Below are 19,874 nucleotides of genomic sequence, written 5' to 3' on the forward strand. Positions count from 1 at the left end.
AAAATTAAAAAAAGAGGTGGGGGAAAAAAAGAAAAACATAAAGAGAAAAAAAACCACAAAGCCACCACCAAACAAAAGCAAAAAAAAACCCCAAAAGATCTTACTTTCCCTTAAGACATACTCATATAGTTGTGTACCTTCAGAGAGGACACAACAAAGCAAAGGCAATTCTACTATAATCAAAAAGGCAAAAAACCAAAGCAGAAATCGAGAATATGGATGGAAAGGAGTCCCTAGAGGTGGTGACCTGCAAAGGGTGTGCAATGTTCGTGTTTCCGCCTGTGCTCAACATGGCGTATACCTGCAACAAGTGCAAGCTGGTGGCACTTTTGGAAGAAAAAGTGAGAGGACTTGAGCGGCGAGTGTCCACCCTCCAAGGAATAAGAGAAGTCGAGGAGTTCTTAGACCGAACGGTAGAACTGCAACAGCAACAAAAGCACATGAGATTGAAGAACAACAGCCAGCTGAAGCAGAAGTGGAGTATGCTGAGGGGAGGAAAGCCAATGAAGAGGAAACTCCCTGGAAAAGAGTGACAGTTAGGAGAGGAGGAATTAGAGGGCGTTCTGCACCGGTGGAGCCATTGGAGTTAAGCAACTGCTTTCAGCTTCTGGAGAATGAGACTGAAGGACAGTTTGCAGAGGAAGAAGTACAGGAGACACCATGCAACAGTGACCAAGAGACAGAAGGTAGGTCAACCAAGGAGAAGAGAAGAGTAGTCGTTGTGGGAGACTCCCTGCTGCGTGGGATTGAAACCCAAGTATGTCGTGAAGACCCATGGACTCGCCAGGTGTGCTGTCTCCCTGGAGCACAGATTAGAGATGTGACTGAAGGGTTACTGAAGCTCATAAAGCCCACGGACACATACCCCTTTCTTCTCATCCATGTGGGAACAAATGATGTCGCCAAGCAGAGCTACGAAGAAATAATTTCAGACTTTGAAGTTCTGGGAAGGAAACTGAAGAACTTTGGGGCCCAGGTAGTTTTCTCATCCATCCTCCCAGTTCTTGGAAGAGGATTACAAACGGAAAGAAAAATACTCTGGATGAAGGACTTGAGAGTTTTGGGTTCTGGGACCACGGGCTACGCTACTTGGAACATGGACTGCTGGCGAGGGATGGGTTGCAACTCACAAGGGCTGGAAAGAATGAGTTCGGCCACAGCATGAAGAACTTGATCAGGAGGGCTTTAAACTGAATCTTACTGGGGTGGGAGACGTAAACTTCGAGGCAACGACGGATGAAGGCCAATGCACCACAGTAAATGGTGCAGAAAAGCTGCAATAGTGCCCCAAAATAGTGTCCGCAACAAGGTAGGAACAAAGCCAGACTATAAAACACATGGTCTTCGATGTCTATATACTAATGCCCAGAGCATGGGAAACAAACAGAATGAACTTGAACTCTTATTACATGACGGCAAATACGACTTGATAGGTATAACTGAAACTTGGTGGGATGACTCCCATGACTGGAATATAGCAATTGAAGGATATAACTTGTTCAAAAAGAACAGAAGAAATAGAAAGGGAGGTGGAGTTGCACTATATGTTAAAAATACCTATCCCTGCACAGAAATACAGGTGGATGAGATTGGGAGCCCCCTAGAGAGCGTCTGGATTAAAATAAATGGGGCTAGGAATAAAAAGAGTATGATAATCGGAGTCTACTACCGACCACCCAATCAAGGAGAAGACGAGGATGAAACTTTTGAGAAACAAATTGCCAGTGTTTCAAGGAAGTGTGACGTAGTAGTGATGGGGGACTTCAATTACCCTGATATCTGTTGGGAAACCATTATTGCCAAAAGCGGCCCTTCCAAGAAATTCCTGACATGTATGGGTGATAACTTTCTCCTACAGAAAGTGGTGGAAGGAACTAGAGGATCGGCAATCCTTGACTTGTTATTGACCAATAGAGATGACTTAGTGGATAAAGTGGCAGTTACGGGAACTCTGGGGGAAAGTGACCACGTCATACTTGAATTCTTGATTATGAAGGAGACAAAAGAAAAGATAGAAGACAACAGAGGAAACCAATGTGGCTCCACAAAAAGCTTATTGATGAACTGAAAACAAAAAGGGATACATATAGGAAGAGGAAGGAAGGCCAGGCTACAAAAGAAGAGTACAGACAAGTGGCGCAGAAGTGCCGAAATGGCGTCAGGAAGGCTAAAGCTGTGAATGAGCTGAGATTAGGGAGGGATGCTAAAAGCAATAAAAAGGCTTTCTTCAGATACGTGAGTAGTAAAAGACAGAGGAAAGAAATGGTGGTTCAACTGCTTAATGAGGATGGCAAATTGATAACAGACGACAAAGAAAAGGCTGAAGTGCTCAATTCCTACTTTGCCTCAGTCTTCTCCCAAAAGCGGGTCTATGACCCCCCTGGAAAAAGTGAAGCAGAAGTTGAGGGGGCAGGATTGCAGTTTGAGATTGATAAACAAATGGTCAAAGAACACCTAATTTCCTTGAATGAGTTTAAATCTCCACGGCCCGATGAACTGCATCCAAGAGTAATAAAGGAGCTAGCGGAAGAACTCTCAGAACCTTTGTCTATTATCTTTGCAAAATCATGGAAGACGGGTGAGGTGCCGGACGACTGGAGGAGGGCTAACGTTGTCCCTATCTTCAAAAAGGGCAAAAAGGAGGAACCTGGGAACTACAGACCAGTCAGTCTGACATCCATCCCTGGGAAAATTCTGGAGCAGATTATAAAGAAGTCAATCTGTAAACACCTTGAAATCAATGCAGTGGTTACTAGAAGCCAACATGGATTTGTCAGGAACAAATCCTGTCAGACTAATTTGATCTCATTTTTTGATAGGATAACCTCCCTTGTGGACTGTGGGAATGCTGTGGATGTCATATATCTTGACTGCAGCAAAGCTTTTGACAAAGTACCACATGACATTCTGATTAACAAACTAGCTAAAAGTGGGCTAGATGGAACAACTATTAGGTGGATCCACAGTTGGCTACAGAATCGGACTCAAAGAGTACTTATCAATGGAAACTTCTCAAACTGGGGAGAGGCAACGAGTGGGCTGCCGCAGGGCTCAGTCCTGGGCCCAGTGCTCTTCAACATTTTTATTAATGATTTGGACGAGGAGGTGCAGGGAACGCTGATCAAATTTGCAGATGACACAAAATTGGGTGGGATAGCTAATACCCTGGAAGACAGAAACAAACTTCAAAGTGATCTTGATAGGCTGGAGTGCTGGGCTGAAAACAACACAATGAAATTTAATAGGGATAAATGCCAAGTTCTACATTTAGGGAATAGAAACCAAATGCCTAGTTACAAGACGGGGGACACTTGGCTCAGCAATACTACAAACGAGAAAGATCTTGGAATTGTTGTAGATCACAAGCTGAATATGAGCCAACAGTGCAATATGGCTGCAAGAAAGGCCAATGCTATTTTGGGCTGCATTAATAGAAGTATAGCTTCCAAATCACGTGAGGTACTGGTTCCTCTCTATTCGGCCCTGGTTAGGCCTCATCTAGAGTATTGCGTCCAGTTCTGGGCTCCACAATTCAAGAAGGATGCAGACAAGCTGGAGCGTGTTCAGAAGAGGGCAACCAGGATGATCAGAGGTCTAGAAACAAAGCCCTATGAAGAAAGACTGAAGGAACTGGGCATGTTTAGCCTGGAGAAGAGAAGATTGAGGGGAGACATGATAGCACTGCTTCATCGTCGTTTGAAACTTAACATGGCAAAGACTGAACTGCTAGTTTTTCCTCCTAAACCTTCTCCTCACCTCTCATTCTCCCTTACTGTCAACGATGTTACGCTTACTCCGGTCAAGGAAGCTCGTAGTCTTGGCTTCATATTTGACTCCTCGCTCTCCTTTACTCCTCACATCGAGGCAGTAGCTAAATCCTGTCGTTTCTTCCTGTATAATATTGCCAGGATTCGACCATTTTTGTCTGTCTCTTCTGCCAAGACTCTCGTTCACGCACTGGTTATCTCTCGGTTGGACTACTGCAACCTTCTTCTCTCTGGCCTTCCTTCGTCTCACATCAGTCCGCTGGTCTCTGTCCACCACTCTGCCGCTAAGATCATCTTCTTGGCCCGCCGCTCTGACCATGTCACTCCACTTCTGAAATCTCTTCATTGGCTTCCAATTCACTTCAGAATCCAATATAAACTTCTCCTACTGACCTTCAAAGCTCTTCACTGCCTAGCTCCTGCCTATCTCTCCTCTCTCATCTCACACTATCGCCCCACTCGGGCTCTCCGCTCCTCTGATGCCATGCTTCTCGCCTGCCCAAGGACCTCCACTTCCCTTACTCGGCTTCGTCCTTTTTCTTCTGCTGCCCCTTACGCCTGGAACGCTCTTCCAGAACACTTGAGAACTACAAACTCAATCACTGCTTTTAAGACTCAGCTCAAAACTTTTCTTTTCCCTATAGCCTTCAAATATTGAGTTTGTTCTGACTTTACACTGTTGGTTTTGCCCTACCCTGTGCCTGTTTACACTTCCCTGTGCCTGTTTGCATTCTCCTTCCCTCTTTATTGTTTACTACAACTTATTAGATTGTAAGCCTATGTGGCAGGGTCTTGCTATTTACTGTGTTATCTGTACAGCACCATGTACATTGATGGTGCTATATAAATAAATAATAATAATAATAATAATAATAATTAAAAGGTTGTCACACAGAGGAGGGCCAGGATCTCTTCTCGATCCTCCCAGAGTGCAGGACACGGAATAACGGGCTCAAGTTAAAGGAAGCCAGATTCCGGCTGGACATCAGGAAAAACTTCCTGACTGTTAGAGCAGTGCGACGGTGGAATCAGCTACCTAGGGAGGTTGTGGGCTCTCCCACACTAGAGGCCTTCAAGAGGCAGCTGGACAAGCATCTGTCAGGGATGCTTTAGGGTGGATTCCTTCATTGAGCAGGGGGTTGGACTCGATGGCCTCTGCTATTCTATGATTCTATGATCATTTCTCGGGGCTACAAAATTGAGTTTACCACCCTCCCTCCCCTAGGAACCGCAAGGTTCTCTCCACCTACAGATGCTCTATTGCAAGAGACCAAGTCTCTTTTGGAGAAGGGCGCCCTAGAGCGATTACCAACTCATGCCCTAATGTGCGGGTTCTACTCCTGCTACTTTACAGTTCCTAAACGGGATGGGGGGCTAAGACCTATTTTGGACCTTAGAGACCTGAACAAGTTCATCAATCCTAAAAAATTCTGGATGAACTTCTTAGCAAGCATCTTACCTTTCCTCTCCCAAGGGGACTGGTTTACTTCCATTGACCTCAAAGATGCTTACTTTCATGTCTCAGTTTACCCTGATCATCGCCAATTCCTCCGGTTCATAGTAGGGGAAGACATTTTCCAATTTAAAGTGCTTCCGTTTGGTCTTTCTACTGCTCCCCGAGTCTTCAATAAGTGTATGGCACCAGTTTGCGCCTTTCTGAGAACTCGAGGGGTAAAGATTTACCCCTACTTGGACGATTGGTTGATAGTGGCTAGTACGGGGCAGGAAGCCACCCGTAACACCCACCTTACCATCAACCTCCTTAACGAATTAGGCCTTTGCATCATCAAAGAAAAATCAAATTTTCAACCAACTCAAAAAATTAAATTTCTTGGAGCAATTCTGGACTCAAACTTCTCCAGGGCCTTCCTTCCGGAGGATAGAGCTGCAACATTAATTCGACTTGCACTCAAATTTTTTCACTCCAAGACCATATCTGCCTTCCAGGTGCAAAGATTACTAGGTCTCATGGCGGCAACTGTCAGCGTTGTCCCTTGGACACGCTTACACATGAGACCTCTACAATTGTGGCTTCTGCGGGAGTACGACAATACAATGGACACTCATCGAGTGAAATTGTTGCCCCCTACCAAAGTAAAGGACACTCTTCTTTGGTGGACAGATCTGTCCAACATTATGCAGGGCTTGGACTTCAGACCTCCACTGCCATCTCAACATCTGATGACAGATGCGTCCCTTCTGGGCTGGGGAGCCCACTGCGGAGATCTTACAATTTAGGAGCGTTGGAGCCTTTCTGACAGGAAAAGGCATATAAATGTCCTAAAACTGATGGCCATCCAAAAGGCACTGTATGCCTTTCAGCAGTCCTTGTCAGGACATGTAATCCAAATCCATACAGACAACATGGCTGCTGTTTGGCATATAAACAAACAGGGTGGAACACCGTCTATGGACCTGATTACCCTACCGTTGGACATTTGGCACTGGGCTATCGCCCACGACATGACCTTATCGGCCATTCATATCGCAGGCCAGGACAATATCCTGGCAGACAACCTCAGCTGCACCTTCGTGGACACGCATGAGTGGCAGATGAAAGACTCTGTTCTCGAACTGATCTTTCAGGCATGGGGACAGCCTGCAATAGATTTATTCGTGTCACCGGAGAACACCATCTGCAACCAATTCTGCACATGGGTGGGGCACGGGACAGGATCCCTAGGAGACGCCTTCGAGAGGACGTGGACAGGACAGCTGCTGTACCTGTTCCCCCCCATACCACTCCTATCCAAGGTGATCCTGAAGTTGCGCACAGACAACGCCAATGCTATATTAGTAGCATCTTGGTGGCCAAGGCAGCCGTGGTTCACTCCGCTACTCAAACTGTCCTCAGCGGAGTTTATCAAACTGCCCCAATGTCACAACTTAATCTCCAAGGAGAAAGGACTCATTCTCCACCCAGATGTCCAGTCCCTGAGCCTGAAAGCGTGGAGAATCAGGCAACGATAGATAATCTATCCCTGCCTGCTGATGTATGGGACATTATTCAGGCAGCCAGAAAACCAGCCACCAGAAAATCATACGCTAAAAAGTGGGAAGTTTTTTCTGCTTTTGCCTTCAGCAGAAATGAAAACCCATTTACAGCACCTTTACCCATTGTGCTTTCTTTTCTTTTTTCTTTATTTAAAAAAGGACTCAAGTTCTCGTCACTTAGAGTTTATTTGGCAGCTATTTCTGCCTCTCACCATTGGGTTCAGGGATGTTCAGTCTTCACCCACCCTTTAACCAAACGTTTCATGAAAGGTATGAAGAATACCATCCCACCAGTTCGTTCCTTTGTTCCTCAATGGAGCCTTTCCGTGGTGCTCAGGGCACTGTCTGCCAAGCCCTTTGAGCCATTAGCAAAATCGGACTTGCGATTGCAAACTTTCAAGGTGGCATTCCTCGTTGCCATCACGTCTGCTAGACGTGCATTAGAGTTAGCGGCACTCCGTATGAACGCACCCTATACGGTGTTTCATGCTGGCAAAGTGGTCCTTAGACCAGACCCAGCCTTTCTTCCAAAGGTTGTGTCTTCTTTTCACCTTGGACAGGATATTACTCTGCCAAGTTTTTTTCCGTCGCCGACATCCCCCCTTGAGGCAACATTACACACCCTGGATGTGAGACGTGCTCTCGCTTTCTACCAGTCCAGAACAGCAACTCTCCGGAGATCCCAAAGACTTTTTGTTTGTTATGGGAGCAAACAAAAGGGACTCCAAGCATCTCCGCAGAGAATATCTGCTTGGGTTGTTCAGACTATCAAATTAACCTATGAACTCGCTGGCCTCCCGTTGGAGGGGAAAGTGCGCTCTCACTCCACCAGAGGAGTGGCCACTTCTACGGCTTTTGAAAAAGGGATCGCTCTACCAGACCTCTGCAAAGCAGCTACCTGGTCAACACCTTTGACTTTTGCCAGTCACTACCGCCTGGACATCAGGGCGCGCAGAGACTGTGCCTTTGGGCGTGCCATCTTATCGGCAATCCTATGACTACTCATATACCAACTGACACCACCCACCTCTGGTAAGTCAGCTTGTTAATCGCCCATATGTGTGATGCACAGAGACCACGAAGAAGAAAGACAGGTTGCTTACCTGTAACTGTAGCGGTTTCAGGAACTGAGGGGATTAGGCGGGAACCCCTGAGCATGCTCAGTGGACGGTGGGGGAGGGGTTCCCGCCTAAAAGATTTTCAGCTTGAGAAGTTTCCGAAGCTGGCCCTGCGCAGGCGCAGAGCCCATATGTGTGACTGCATAGATGACCACTCGAAGAACTACAGTTACAGGTAAGCAACCTGTCTTTACCTCCCCCCAGTTTGAGAAGGTTCCGTTGATAAGCACTCTTTGAGTCTGATTCTGTAGCCAACTATGAATCCACCTAATAGTTGTTTCATCTAGCCCACTTTTAGCTAGTTTGTTAATCAGAATATCATGGTGCACTTTGGCAAAAGCTTTGCTGAAGTCAAGATATATGATGCCCATAGCATTCCCACAGTCCACAAAGGAGGTTACCTGATAAAAACATGAGATCAAATTAGTTTGGAAGGATTTGTTCCTGACAAATCCATGTTGGCGTCTAATAATCACTGCATTATTTTCAAGGTGCTTACAGATTGACTTCTTTATAATCTGCTCCAGAATTTTCCTAGGGATGGATGTCAGACTGACTGGTCTGTACTTCCCAGGTTCCTCCTTTTTGAAGATAGGGACAATGTTAGCCCTCCTCCAGTCATCCGGCACCTTCTTCCGCTAGCTCCTTCATTACTCTAGGATGCAGTTCATCGGGCCCTGGAGATTTGAACTCATTCAAAGAAATTAGGTGTTCCTTGACCATTTGTTTATCAATATCAAACTGCAATCTTGCCCCCTCAACTTGTGCTTCACTTTCTCCAGGGGGGTCATAGACCCGCTTTCGGGAGAAGGCTGAGCCAAAGTCAGAATTGAGCACTTCAGCCTTTTCTTTTTCATCTGTTATCAATTTGCCATCCTCATTAAGCAGTTGAACCACCATTTCTTTCCCCTGTCTTTTACTACTCACGTCTCTGAAGAAAGCTTTTTTATTGCTTTTAGCACCTCTCGCTAATCTCAGCTGATTCTCAACTTTAGCCTTCCTGACGCCATTTTGGCACTTCTGTGCCACCTGTCTGTACTCTTCTTTTGTAGCCTGGCCTTCCTTGCACTTCCTATATGTATCCTTTTTTGTTTTCAGGTCATCTCTAAGCTTTTTGTGGAGCTACATTGGTTTCTTCTGTTGTCTTCTGTGTGTTTTTTTCCTTGTTGGAATTGTTTTGTAATAGTGCCTTTAAAACTTCCTTTTTAAAGTACTCCTACCCATCTTGCACTCCTTTTCTCATTAGGCTCAGTTGCCATGGGACCTTACTTATCATGGTTCTGAGTTTATTAAATCAGCTTTCCTAAAATCCAGAGTACGTGTATGGCTACACTCAACTTTTGTCTCCTTCATAATCAAGAATTCAAGTATGACGTGGTCACTTTCCCCTAGAGTTCCCGTAACTGCCACTTTATCCACTAAGTCATCCCTATTGGTCAATATCAAGTCAAGGATTGCCGATCCTCTAGTTCCTTCCACCACTTTCTGTAGGAGAAAGTTATCACCCACACATGTCAGGAATTTCTTGGAAGGAATTTCTTGAAGGGGGGGTTTAAAGATAGAAGGATAGTAAGATTAGGGGCATGGGGGAGGGCTAGGTATATTAATTTTATTTATTTATTTTATTACATTTATATACCGCCCCACAGCCAAAGCTCTCTGGGCGGTTTGCAACAATTAAAAATATACATTCCAGTGGGCATTATTATCATTTCTTTCTTTTGCTGAAGCAGAGCTGACGGTGTTCTATTTACTAGTAAACTATATTCCCCCCTTACATTCACTGGGGTGTAGCTGGAGAGGGGAAGAGGGCCTGGAGGGTTTCCATGGCAGCCACAAGACCTTTTGCCTCACCTCTTCGAGGCTGCATTTGCCCTTATGCATTATTTTGCCACCGCCGCCTCCTTCTCCATGTTATTTATATTGCACCATCTTTGCTTCTGGAAGGGATGGTCTTTTTGTTTTTAATAGTGGCAGGTAAGGGAGAGAGAAACCGACCAGCAGGAGGTGCCATCTTTGTTTCTGGAACAGGCTTCACATGTTAACACAGCAACTTGGAAACTGGTTTGCAGAGTCAGCAGCTTTTGAACTAATATTTGAGGTTTGGATTAAGAAAGAAAAACCTGACTCTTTGGGTGAATGGAGCACAGAGGATACAGAGGTTTCATGATGGATTTGTTGAGAGGAGGTTTCGTACATGTACACTTACATCAAAATGCTATTATTAGCCTTGTTTTCACTTGGTGACACTGAGTATTAGAAACATGTTCTGATTTTTAGAGACTGCCCAGATTCTCAAGCTGTCATGTAAGCCTTCCTCCATTAGCTGTTGAGAGAGACAGAGAGACAGAGAGGCCGACCTATCCACTTGGTTATTGTCTGCCCTGCTTAGGAAAATATACAATAGATTAAAACATTGGCATGGGGAATGGGTTTAGTGAGAAATGTCCAGTTTCATATTCCTATGATTTACCACTCAGTCCCATGGCTGCTTTAAAAAGAAAAGAATACAATGAAAAACATCTGAAGATTGAATCTTCTGCATCTCATTTAGCCCTTAAGCCTAGTTCTTACTGAGGTATAAATTTGTGTTGACACTGTATCACTTCTGCTGCAGTTGGGGGCTCATATGACTTCTTTCCATATACAAAAATATGCTTCTCTCCTTACACAAAAAAAAATTACACCCATAGAAAACTAGCATGTCAGGAATCTTCTCGCTGACTTGCTAGTATCTTTTCTGTGGGAATCTTTATTTTTGTGGGGGAGGGTTATATCATTTTTGCCCCTCACCTGCATTTGGAAGTGGTTTACTACCTCAGTGAGATTCTGTTACCAGAACTGGGAAATGCTGCATATGAGGCCCTGTTCCTTCTTCCTTAGTGTAGTTTCAGCCCTACAGCTCACAACCTATCCTCCTTCATCAATTTTTCTTCTCAAATTTGCAAGTGCCATCTTTAAATAATCTAGACAATAGCTTTTCATTGTCATATTCTCAAAAAATGTGAAAATGAATTAGAATTACTACTTGTTCAGTATTTCCAGAAGATGGGTAGGGTAGGCGGAAGTCTTAGGGTGCCATGTTCATTACTCCCCCTCCCCCCCTGTCTGCCTACTGCATAGGGCCTGTTTTCTGCCCCAGACGGTTTTCTGCCTAACAAATGGTATTTCTTTTTTACAGCATAATGATCCGGGACTTGTTGTGGTGATGGTAAAATTAGTGGTAATTTTTAATTTTCAGACTGAATTTACTTCTTTTTTTGTCATCAGAGCACCAAATATGTTAGGCTTACTTTCTCTGTTGTAGCTTTCATCTTTTCTGCTTGATCTTTTCATTTCCCTATTTTCCTTTCCATTTCTTCATGCACTCTTCCTTGTCTGATCCTTGTTTATTGAGGATTTAATGCTCAGAAGGGATGTTTGTGTTAGAGCTGCCAAAAATTTGTGGAGAATCACTTCAAATATCAAATTTCTAATATTGTCCAACCTTGATTTCCTTCCTCTTCCCTTCCCCCAACATGTAGTGGGTGTAAGCAGTTGCTATGGCAATTGTATAGCTAACTGAAAAATCTTGACTGCTTTTGAAAGCAAAAGCACTGATGTGTTCTTCTTATTGTGAAAGAGTCTACCATGATCACAAACTTGGACACTACAATCACAACTCCTGAATAAACCAAATCAAACTTTTGTGTGTGTGAGGGGGGAATATATTATTTGTAATTTGTGATCATGAATCTGGTCCTTTTGCTCAAAATTGCAGTCACTGCTTCTTAATACCATTGGGCATAAAATCCCCTCCCCTGTTACTGAAAATGTGTATACATACCCATATAAAAGATGCATTAGAAGAAAAATGCTATTGGGCAGATGGTCATTGTTTCTGGATTTAAACCTCTCAGCCCAAATTTCTAAATTCTAAATATTTTTTAAAAGGTGCTGTGTAAGATATTTGTTTGATGTGGAACCATGTTGAAATTTATTCCCAAGTTAATTATATGCCTGTGAGAGTCTGGGAATAGTTTGTCTCCATTATGATGGCACTTGAAGTACAAAGAGTTCTTCCAAGGCTTTTAAAAACCGTCACAATAATCTTGCGAGGAAGGTCACAATTCCCATTTCATGCATAAGGAGCAAAGACAAGACCATTTGAGTCCTTTGACAAAGGTGAGACATGGTTGAAAGGTGTTGATAATTAAGGTTTTGAGACGTGGGTTCTCTAAAGCAATCAATGCCTCTTGTGCCACATAGACTAATTTTAAAAATCCAGTCCCCTTATTTTGGTGTAATTCAGGCATGGACATCTTTTGGCCCAAGGGTATAATATATGTGCATTTGTGTGTATAACAAAGAGAAAAATATTGTTGGCACCAATCCCCCGAAGACCAATAATAAGGGAAATAAACATTCTGTTTTTTCACTCAAGGTATGCACCAGATAAGGTAAGTAACTCCTTTTTTCCAGTGACCTTACATCACAACTCACAGCGCATGTTGTGATGTAGAAATAAACACCTCCCCAAAGGCTGTGATAGTCGAAGTGCTCGTCTGCCCCATTTTGCTTTGTTTGGCTGGTTATGAGTGAATTAAAAATACATACAGAATTTTCAGCATAGTTTGATTAGTTTCAAAGTCAGTTTTCTTCGCAACTAGTCCTTTTCACAGCTTACAAACAAAGGGTAGGACTGCCAGAGTGGGAGGATCCAAGAGGACAATTTTGGGGCTGGCAAAGTCTACATGTCTAAGCTTGCAGAGGGAAGAATTTTAAGTTCAGTCTTCTGAAATAAGAGCAGGCAAGTTGGGTCTTGTTTGGGCATTCATGTTTGCAGTTTTCATGAATGTAGTATTTCTGATCTTCAACCAAGATGGTTCAAGAATGTCTAGAATTCTGTTTACCTCTTGAATCTGACTTTTATTATCTAAGAGACTATATCTTCCCTATCCCTAAGATTCTTTTATCTTTTGAGGTGTTTAATTTCAATATTAAGTCACTCAAATATCTGGGCTGAGAGCTGCAGGCAGCAAATAATAAAACTAGGGCAAGTTTGGCACCCAAGATGTGCCTGCTTGTGGTTGTAAGCTGTGAGAATGGCTTGTGTTTGGTTCTCTGTAGCTTTCTGGTCTCTGCACTCCAAAGACAAGATCTCTAACCAACCCAAATCCAATGTGTACAAAGCGACTCATCAGAAACTGGTCATTCGCCATACCCATCCACCTGACCGGTCTGCTTGCCTTGCAGGTAGGACGGATCCCATCCCTATCGTGGTCAAGTATGATGTCATGGGTATGGGACGGATGGAGATGGAGGTAAGTAGACCCTTTCTGTGATGTATTCTTTGAGCAAAGCAGGGTTAAACATTTGTACATGTATGTACATTATAGCTATAAAGATGATTTACCCAGTAAGCAGTAGCAGCCCCTCATGGAAAGTGTTGTTTCCCCCCCCCCCTAATTGCTATTACTATTATTATTTTTAGGGCTGTGCACCACTTCAGATCCAAATTCTGATTTAGATTGATCCAAATCGCTTCAGGGCACTTCCAACCAGTCCAGGTGCCAGGATGGGAGGAGGACAAGGGAGCATCACTGCTGCAGCAGCACCAGTAGTGCATGAAGAAGACATGAACTGAGCTCTCCTACTGCAGCTGCTGCCCTGCCAGTGCCACTGCTGCCATGGTAGCCAGGAGGAGAGGAGGAGAAGAGCACTCACTTTTCCAATTCTCATGCCAGCAGCTACCATGGAAGCAGCGCAACTGCTGCTGCAGTATCTGTGATGAGAGGAGCGGAAGGGCCTAGTATGTACACTAGGGCTCCATTTAACCATTTTAATTGCACATTAAGACGCAAATGAGTTGAGCCTGCTGCTATTCTTGTGCTCTAAAATAGGAGTACACAGAAGATAGATCTGGATCTACTGGTAGATCTCTGGGGGATTTGTAGTAGAGATCAAGGATTTCTCACTTGGAATTGTTTGGCAATAGTAGTAATAAAGTTACTTTCCTCCTGTCCCACTTTCACAAATTATACTGTTGAAATGAAGAAAACTTGGAATAATCCAAGTAGATTTGTGTGTGGAAGAACTGTGAGCTCTGATCAGTTCTGGTACTCAGAACAAATTCCTAGGTTCAGAATTCTTTAATTATAAGTGTAGGTATTTTGCACCAACCACGGGCTGGCAAATCTCAGGATTCTAATAATAAAGCAAAATAGATCTTGCAGACCTGAGATCTTCCTACTCCTTCTCTAAAAAGAGCGAAATTGCACCTCATTGTTGCCATTGGAAAGTATGCTCAGATACTATGAGCAAACTTGCCAAAACTAGCCACTACCAGAACTAAAGATTTCATGTGTTTAAATCATGTCTGAAGAATGTATAGTATCATAAAATATTAGAGTTGGAAGGGGCCTATAAGGCCATCGAGTCCAACCCCCTGCTCAATGCAGGAATCCACCTCAAAGCATACCTGACAGTTGGTTGTTCAGCTGCCTCTTGAATGCCTCTGGTGTGGGAAAGCCTACAACCTTCCTAGGTAATTGGATCCATTGTCGTACTGCTCTACAGTCAGGAAGTTTTTCCTGATGTCCAGCAGAATCTGGCTTCCTGTAACTTGAGCCCGTTATTCTGTGTCCTACACTCTTGGGAGGGTCGAGAAGGGATCCTGGCCCTCCTTTGTGTGACAACCCTTTAAGTATTTGAAGAGTGCTATCATGTCTCCCCTCAGTCTTCTCTTCTCCAGGCTAAACATGCCCAGTTCTTTCAGTCTCTAATCATAGGGCTTTGTTTCCAGACCCCTGATCATCCTGGTTGCCCTCCTCTGAACACGCTCCAGCTTGTCTGCATCCTTCTTCTTCGTGGTCTCTGTGCATCACACATATGGGCTCGGCGCCTGCGCAAAACCCCGCTTCGGGAATTTTCTATAGTTAAAAGACATTTTGGACGGGAAACCCTCCCCCTCCACTGCGCATGTGCAGAAGGGTTCCCACCCAGAATCCCCAGTTCTTCTTCGACCGTCTTGCAGACAGCCTCGTCGAGAACAACGCTCTTCAAAAAAACACTATAGCTAAGACTTACCTTGTTTTTTCTTCCAACTTTTCCTCATATATTCTCTTTTCTTCTTGTTCTCGATCTTTTTCTCCTAAAAAAATTTTTTTTTATTCTTCACTTTATCTCATTCTTGCCTTTTTTTTCAATTATATTCTGGACTGCATGGGCCTCAAGGCCCCATTTAAAAAGTGTTCGCACTGTGGTACGAAACTACCTCCATCGGACGGCCACAACCTTTGTGTTATCTGCTTGGGGGAAGGCCACAAAGTGGACCCCTGAACCCATTGCCAAGCCTTTTCAAAGCTTACAAGGCTGCATAGAGTAGACAAATTGCGGGCAGAGCTGTCGGTTGATAAACCTGCAATGGCTTCTCAGCAACAGCCAGTAGCGCATTCAGCTCCTGTCGAGCCACCAAGGATTCAGGCCGACAGACCCCACCAGGAAGCCCCTGCAATGCCAGGGCGAACCCTGACTGCCTCAATAGCAAAAAAGCTAACAAAAAAGGCACATACTCCAAAGTCAGCGGAGATCGTGAAACAAAAGAGGGCCAAATCGGCCAAAGGCCACATTCACCGTAAAAATCGGGCATCAACATTAACCGCACCATCGGCGGCTGCCCCTACTCCTCCTTCGATAATGGAGGCGGCTTCGATCGCCGTACCTTCTTCGATATCGGCGACCGCTCCAATGCCGACGCCATCGCTATCGGAGGGCGAAATTCGAGACAGCGTATCGCGTCAAAGTAGAGAACCAGGATATCCTACAAGGGGGTCAGTTAGAGGCTCACCTCAACGAAACTTACCTGCCAATATCCAACCTCGACACGAATATTGAAGATCGCCCACACCGCTCGACTGTCGACCACAATATCGACGCTCACCGGATTCAGCCCGTTCACTCGATGATCAATATCGGGAGGACGAACGTTACTTTTACACCAGACGATACCGATCCAGATCTCCTGTAAGGGAATACGATAGGCAATCAGACTACTCTCTCCCACCAAGACCGACCTATTATTATAGGGGCTGGCATGAGGAGTATGATCGATATCGACAAGAAAGTCGACTATCAACCCCTCGACGTCGACAACCACCTTCCGCTACGATATCGATACCAGGACAAGCTACCGAAATGCTACCAGCTCCAATGACGTTAGTCGAACCTACAGATCGAGGTCTACAAACTACACTTTCTGTAGTAGAGCAAACCGGTGATATCCAAACCGTGCAAATAGCTTCCTCACCTGAGGAACCCGATGACTATTGCTCAGATTCAGCCTCTGGTATTTCACCTACTCCATCAATACCATCGCCAGATTCCGTGGTGGAGGCACAAAGTTCAGTCTCCCCGTCTGAGGGACTTGCCCATTTTTCAGACCTCATTCAGAGGATGGCGCAAGCACTGGGCATAGAAACTCGACAAACGTTGGAAAAGTTAGTTGATCCCATTTTCGAGACAATATATACTGAGGCAGCAACACCAATTGCTATACCCTTCCTACCAACTTTAACCAGGGCAGTCAAAGAATCCTGGAAGGACCCGGCAACATTACAACCGTCATCTAAGAGGCTAGATAACATGTACAAAGTCCTGGATAAAGACGTGGAGTTTCTTTTTACACATCCTCAACCGAACTCGATTATCGTAGAGTCTGCACAGGGTCGATCTCAAAGAGTGCAAACAGCACCAGTAGACAGGGAGGGTAGACGCCTCGATTTAATGGGGCGAAGATTTTACTCTACTGCAGCACTAAGCCTTAAGGTATCTAACTACCAGGCTACAATGTCCCGGTACCAGTTGTTCCTATGGGAAAAAATGATGTCTCTGTGTGATAATCTTGGAGATGATCAAAGAGAACTAGCAAGAGTTTTCCATTCTGAAGCCACCAGGATGGCCAGACAACAAATAGCCACAGCTAAGCACCAAGCCGATTGTGGTGCAAAAACCATGGTCGGGGCAGTTGCCCTGAGAAGACATGCCTGGTTCAGATCCGCTGGTTTGTCTCAAGAGGCCAGGTCACGTATTGAAAGCCTTCCTTTTGATGGCACAGGTTTGTTCAATGCCACAACCGATGAGGCCATGGATAATGTTCAGAAAGCGAGAATAACAGCGCTCAAAATGGGGATAGGTCCACCCCAATATCAACAACAGCACTTTAAGCCTAAAAAATGGTACAGCAACCTGGATTCGCTACCACAAGATACCAACCTGAAAAACAGGCTTACAGACAACAATTCCAACCTCAGCAGGGAAAGAAACAATTTCCACCCTCAAAAACCAGATTCCAGCGTTGTAAACCTGATTACACGCAAAATCGATGTCTTTGACTTCGATATCCATACCACAACCACTCCTTTCGGCGACCGTCTCTCGACCTCGAGGAGGGCTTGGAATCAAATAACTACGGACAAATGGGTACTTTCCATCATAGAGAACGTCTACAAGGTAGAATTCGATTCCTTCCCACCCTTGGGAGTCCTGAGATCAACTACACCTTCGCCACCTCTCCTGCAAGAAGTCCGCTCACTCCTGGAGAAGGGAGCAATAATATCAGTACCAGAACATCAAATAAGGAAGGGATTCTATTCCCGATACTTCACTGTCCCGAAAGCCGATGGAGGCATCAGACCCATTTTAGACCTATGCAACGTGAACACTTTCATAACACCAAAAAGGTTTCGTATGGTCTCACTTCCGACGATCCTACCACTACTCACAGGGAAATCGTGGTTTGCTTTCATTGACCTCAAGGACGCTTATTTTCATATAGCCATCCACCGGGATAGCCAGCGATACCTACGCTTCGCCATAAACCAGACAGCTTTTCAATTCTGAGTCCTACCTTTTGGTTTATCAACAGCTCCCAGAGTGTTCACAAAGTGCATCGCTGTAGTTTGTGCTCACCTAAGAAATCAGGGAATTCAAATCCACCCTTACATAGACGATTGGCTTCTAGTAGCGGACTCACAACATCTCCTCCAGCAACACATAGCATATGTTCGGGACCTGATGATCGAGTTAGGCCTATTAATAAATATCGAAAAGTCTACCCTCACACCTACCAAAACCATAAAATTTATAGGTGCAATCTTGGATTCGCACACCACCAAAGCATTCTTACCAATCGAAAGAGCCATTACTATCCAGAAACTAGCAAACGACCTCTCTAAACAAAAAACCACTACCGCATATACAATTCAAAGATTCCTGGGGCTGATGGCTTCAACCACCATGGTCGTACCGTTTGCAAAACTCAAAATGCGACGCTTGCAACTCTGGTTCACCAGAGTATTCAACCCATTACAGAACGCCAAGCGCACTGTTCTTTCCTTACCACCGACGGTAACCAAATCCCTAAAATGGTGGACAAGCCAGCACAATCTACTGAAAGACGTATCTTTCCAACCATCAATGCCAACAAAGTCGATCACAACAGATGCTTCAACGACGGGATGGGGAGCCCATCTCGACTCCCTAAGAGTACAGGGCACTTGGTCTGCGAAAGAGAGAAGGTCGCACATCAACTACCTCGAGCTCCTAGCAGTCCAAAAGGCCCTCAAAGCATTCGAAGCCGTGATATACAACCACCACATTCAAGTGACATCAGACAACACAACAGTTGTCTTTTACGTCAACAAACAAGGAGGCACAAAGTCTTTATCCCTAGCAAAACTCACCATAAACATATGGGAATGGTGCATTCGACGTCGACTGTTCCTGACTGCAGTTTACATAGCCGGTCTCTCCAACACACTGGCAGACAATCTCAGCAGGCACTCGTCGATAGTCCACAAATGGTGCATTCACCCTCAGGTCATCAGGGAACTGTTTCACCTTTGGGGACAGCCACACATAGATCTGTTTGCGACAAAGAGCAACACGGTGTGTCACCAATTCTGCAGCAGAGCAGGAATAGGAGGAAAATCATTAGGAGACGCATTCCTCCACAGGTGGAACAGTCACCTCTTATACCTATTTCCCCCATTCCCTCTAATAACGAGAATCCTCGCCAAGATTATTCACGACAATGCGAACTGCATAATCCTAACCCCCTGGTGGCCCAGACAGAACTGGTTTGCAACCCTTCTCAACAAGTCACAGGGTCACTTCCAACGTCTACCAATGAGACGAGACCTTCTATCCCAGGATCACGGCCGGATATATCATCCAGACATCGACACCCTTCACATGACAGCGTGGAGGCTGATCCCTCAGTAGAGGATATCGGTGTGGCAGCTAAGATCCAAGAGGTTTTGGATGCAGCACTAAAACTGTCAAGAAGGCAGAACTATAACAGAAAATGGTCTGCATTTACCGCTTTTGCCTCTGAACATGGGTTCTTACCCTCAAGCTGCTCTATTAATCACATCCTGTCATTTTTATTAATGTTGGTTGACAGGGGTTTAAAAGTTTCATCTTAAAAGGTTTGTTAAATCTAAATCCACCAGTAAGAACATTTTCACCTCCTTGGAGCCTATCAGTGGTCCTACATGCACTTTCAAATAGGCCATTTGAACCTTTGGCAACTACTGACTTGCGCCTCCTGACTTTGAAGGTGGTTTTCTTGGTGGCAATCACGTCAGCAAGACATGCCAGCGAACTATGTGCGTTAAGGATAGATGAACCTTACCTCATATTCCATCTTGATAAAGTAGTACTTCGTCCTGATGCTCAATTCCTTCCTAAAGTTGTCTCCAGTTTTCATGTCAACCAAGACATTATTTTACCAACTTTTTTCCCAGCACCTTCATCTGTGTTGGAAAGAACCTTGCACTTGTTAGATGTCAGAAGGGCCTTAGCCTTTTACAAGGATTGCACTGCCTCTTTCTGCAAGTCACAATGCTTTTTTGTATACCATGGACAAAACAAGGAGGGCTTACCAGTATCAGCTCAGAGACTTTCTTCGTGGCTGGTGCAATGTATCATCCTAGCTTACCAGTTGCAAAAGTTG

General features: G+C 44.7%; 2 protein-coding genes across 5 annotated transcripts in view; both read left to right on the forward strand.

The window, feature by feature from the left end:
• Positions 1-19,874, forward strand: part of GPATCH8 (G-patch domain containing 8) — a 171,604-nt gene that overhangs the window by 119,278 nt on the left and 32,452 nt on the right. For 3 of the 4 annotated variants that reach the window (XM_063132916.1, XM_063132925.1, XM_063132934.1), the window contains one exon: positions 13,115-13,182. In XM_063132916.1, coding sequence (XP_062988986.1) covers positions 13,115-13,182 — 68 coding nt within the window. Of the gene's footprint in view, positions 1-11,083; positions 11,103-13,114; positions 13,183-19,874 lie in introns of those variants that run through there. The other variant, XM_063132943.1, reaches the window with a different exon arrangement.
• The window catches only part of FAM171A2 (family with sequence similarity 171 member A2), a 210,327-nt gene that overhangs the window by 12,322 nt on the left and 178,131 nt on the right, over positions 1-19,874 (forward strand). The gene's annotated exons all lie outside the window — the stretch shown is intronic.

This window comes from Elgaria multicarinata, chromosome 1 (genome assembly GCF_023053635.1).
Source record: "Elgaria multicarinata webbii isolate HBS135686 ecotype San Diego chromosome 1, rElgMul1.1.pri, whole genome shotgun sequence".
In the NCBI taxonomy this organism is placed as follows: domain Eukaryota; kingdom Metazoa; phylum Chordata; class Lepidosauria; order Squamata; family Anguidae; genus Elgaria; species Elgaria multicarinata.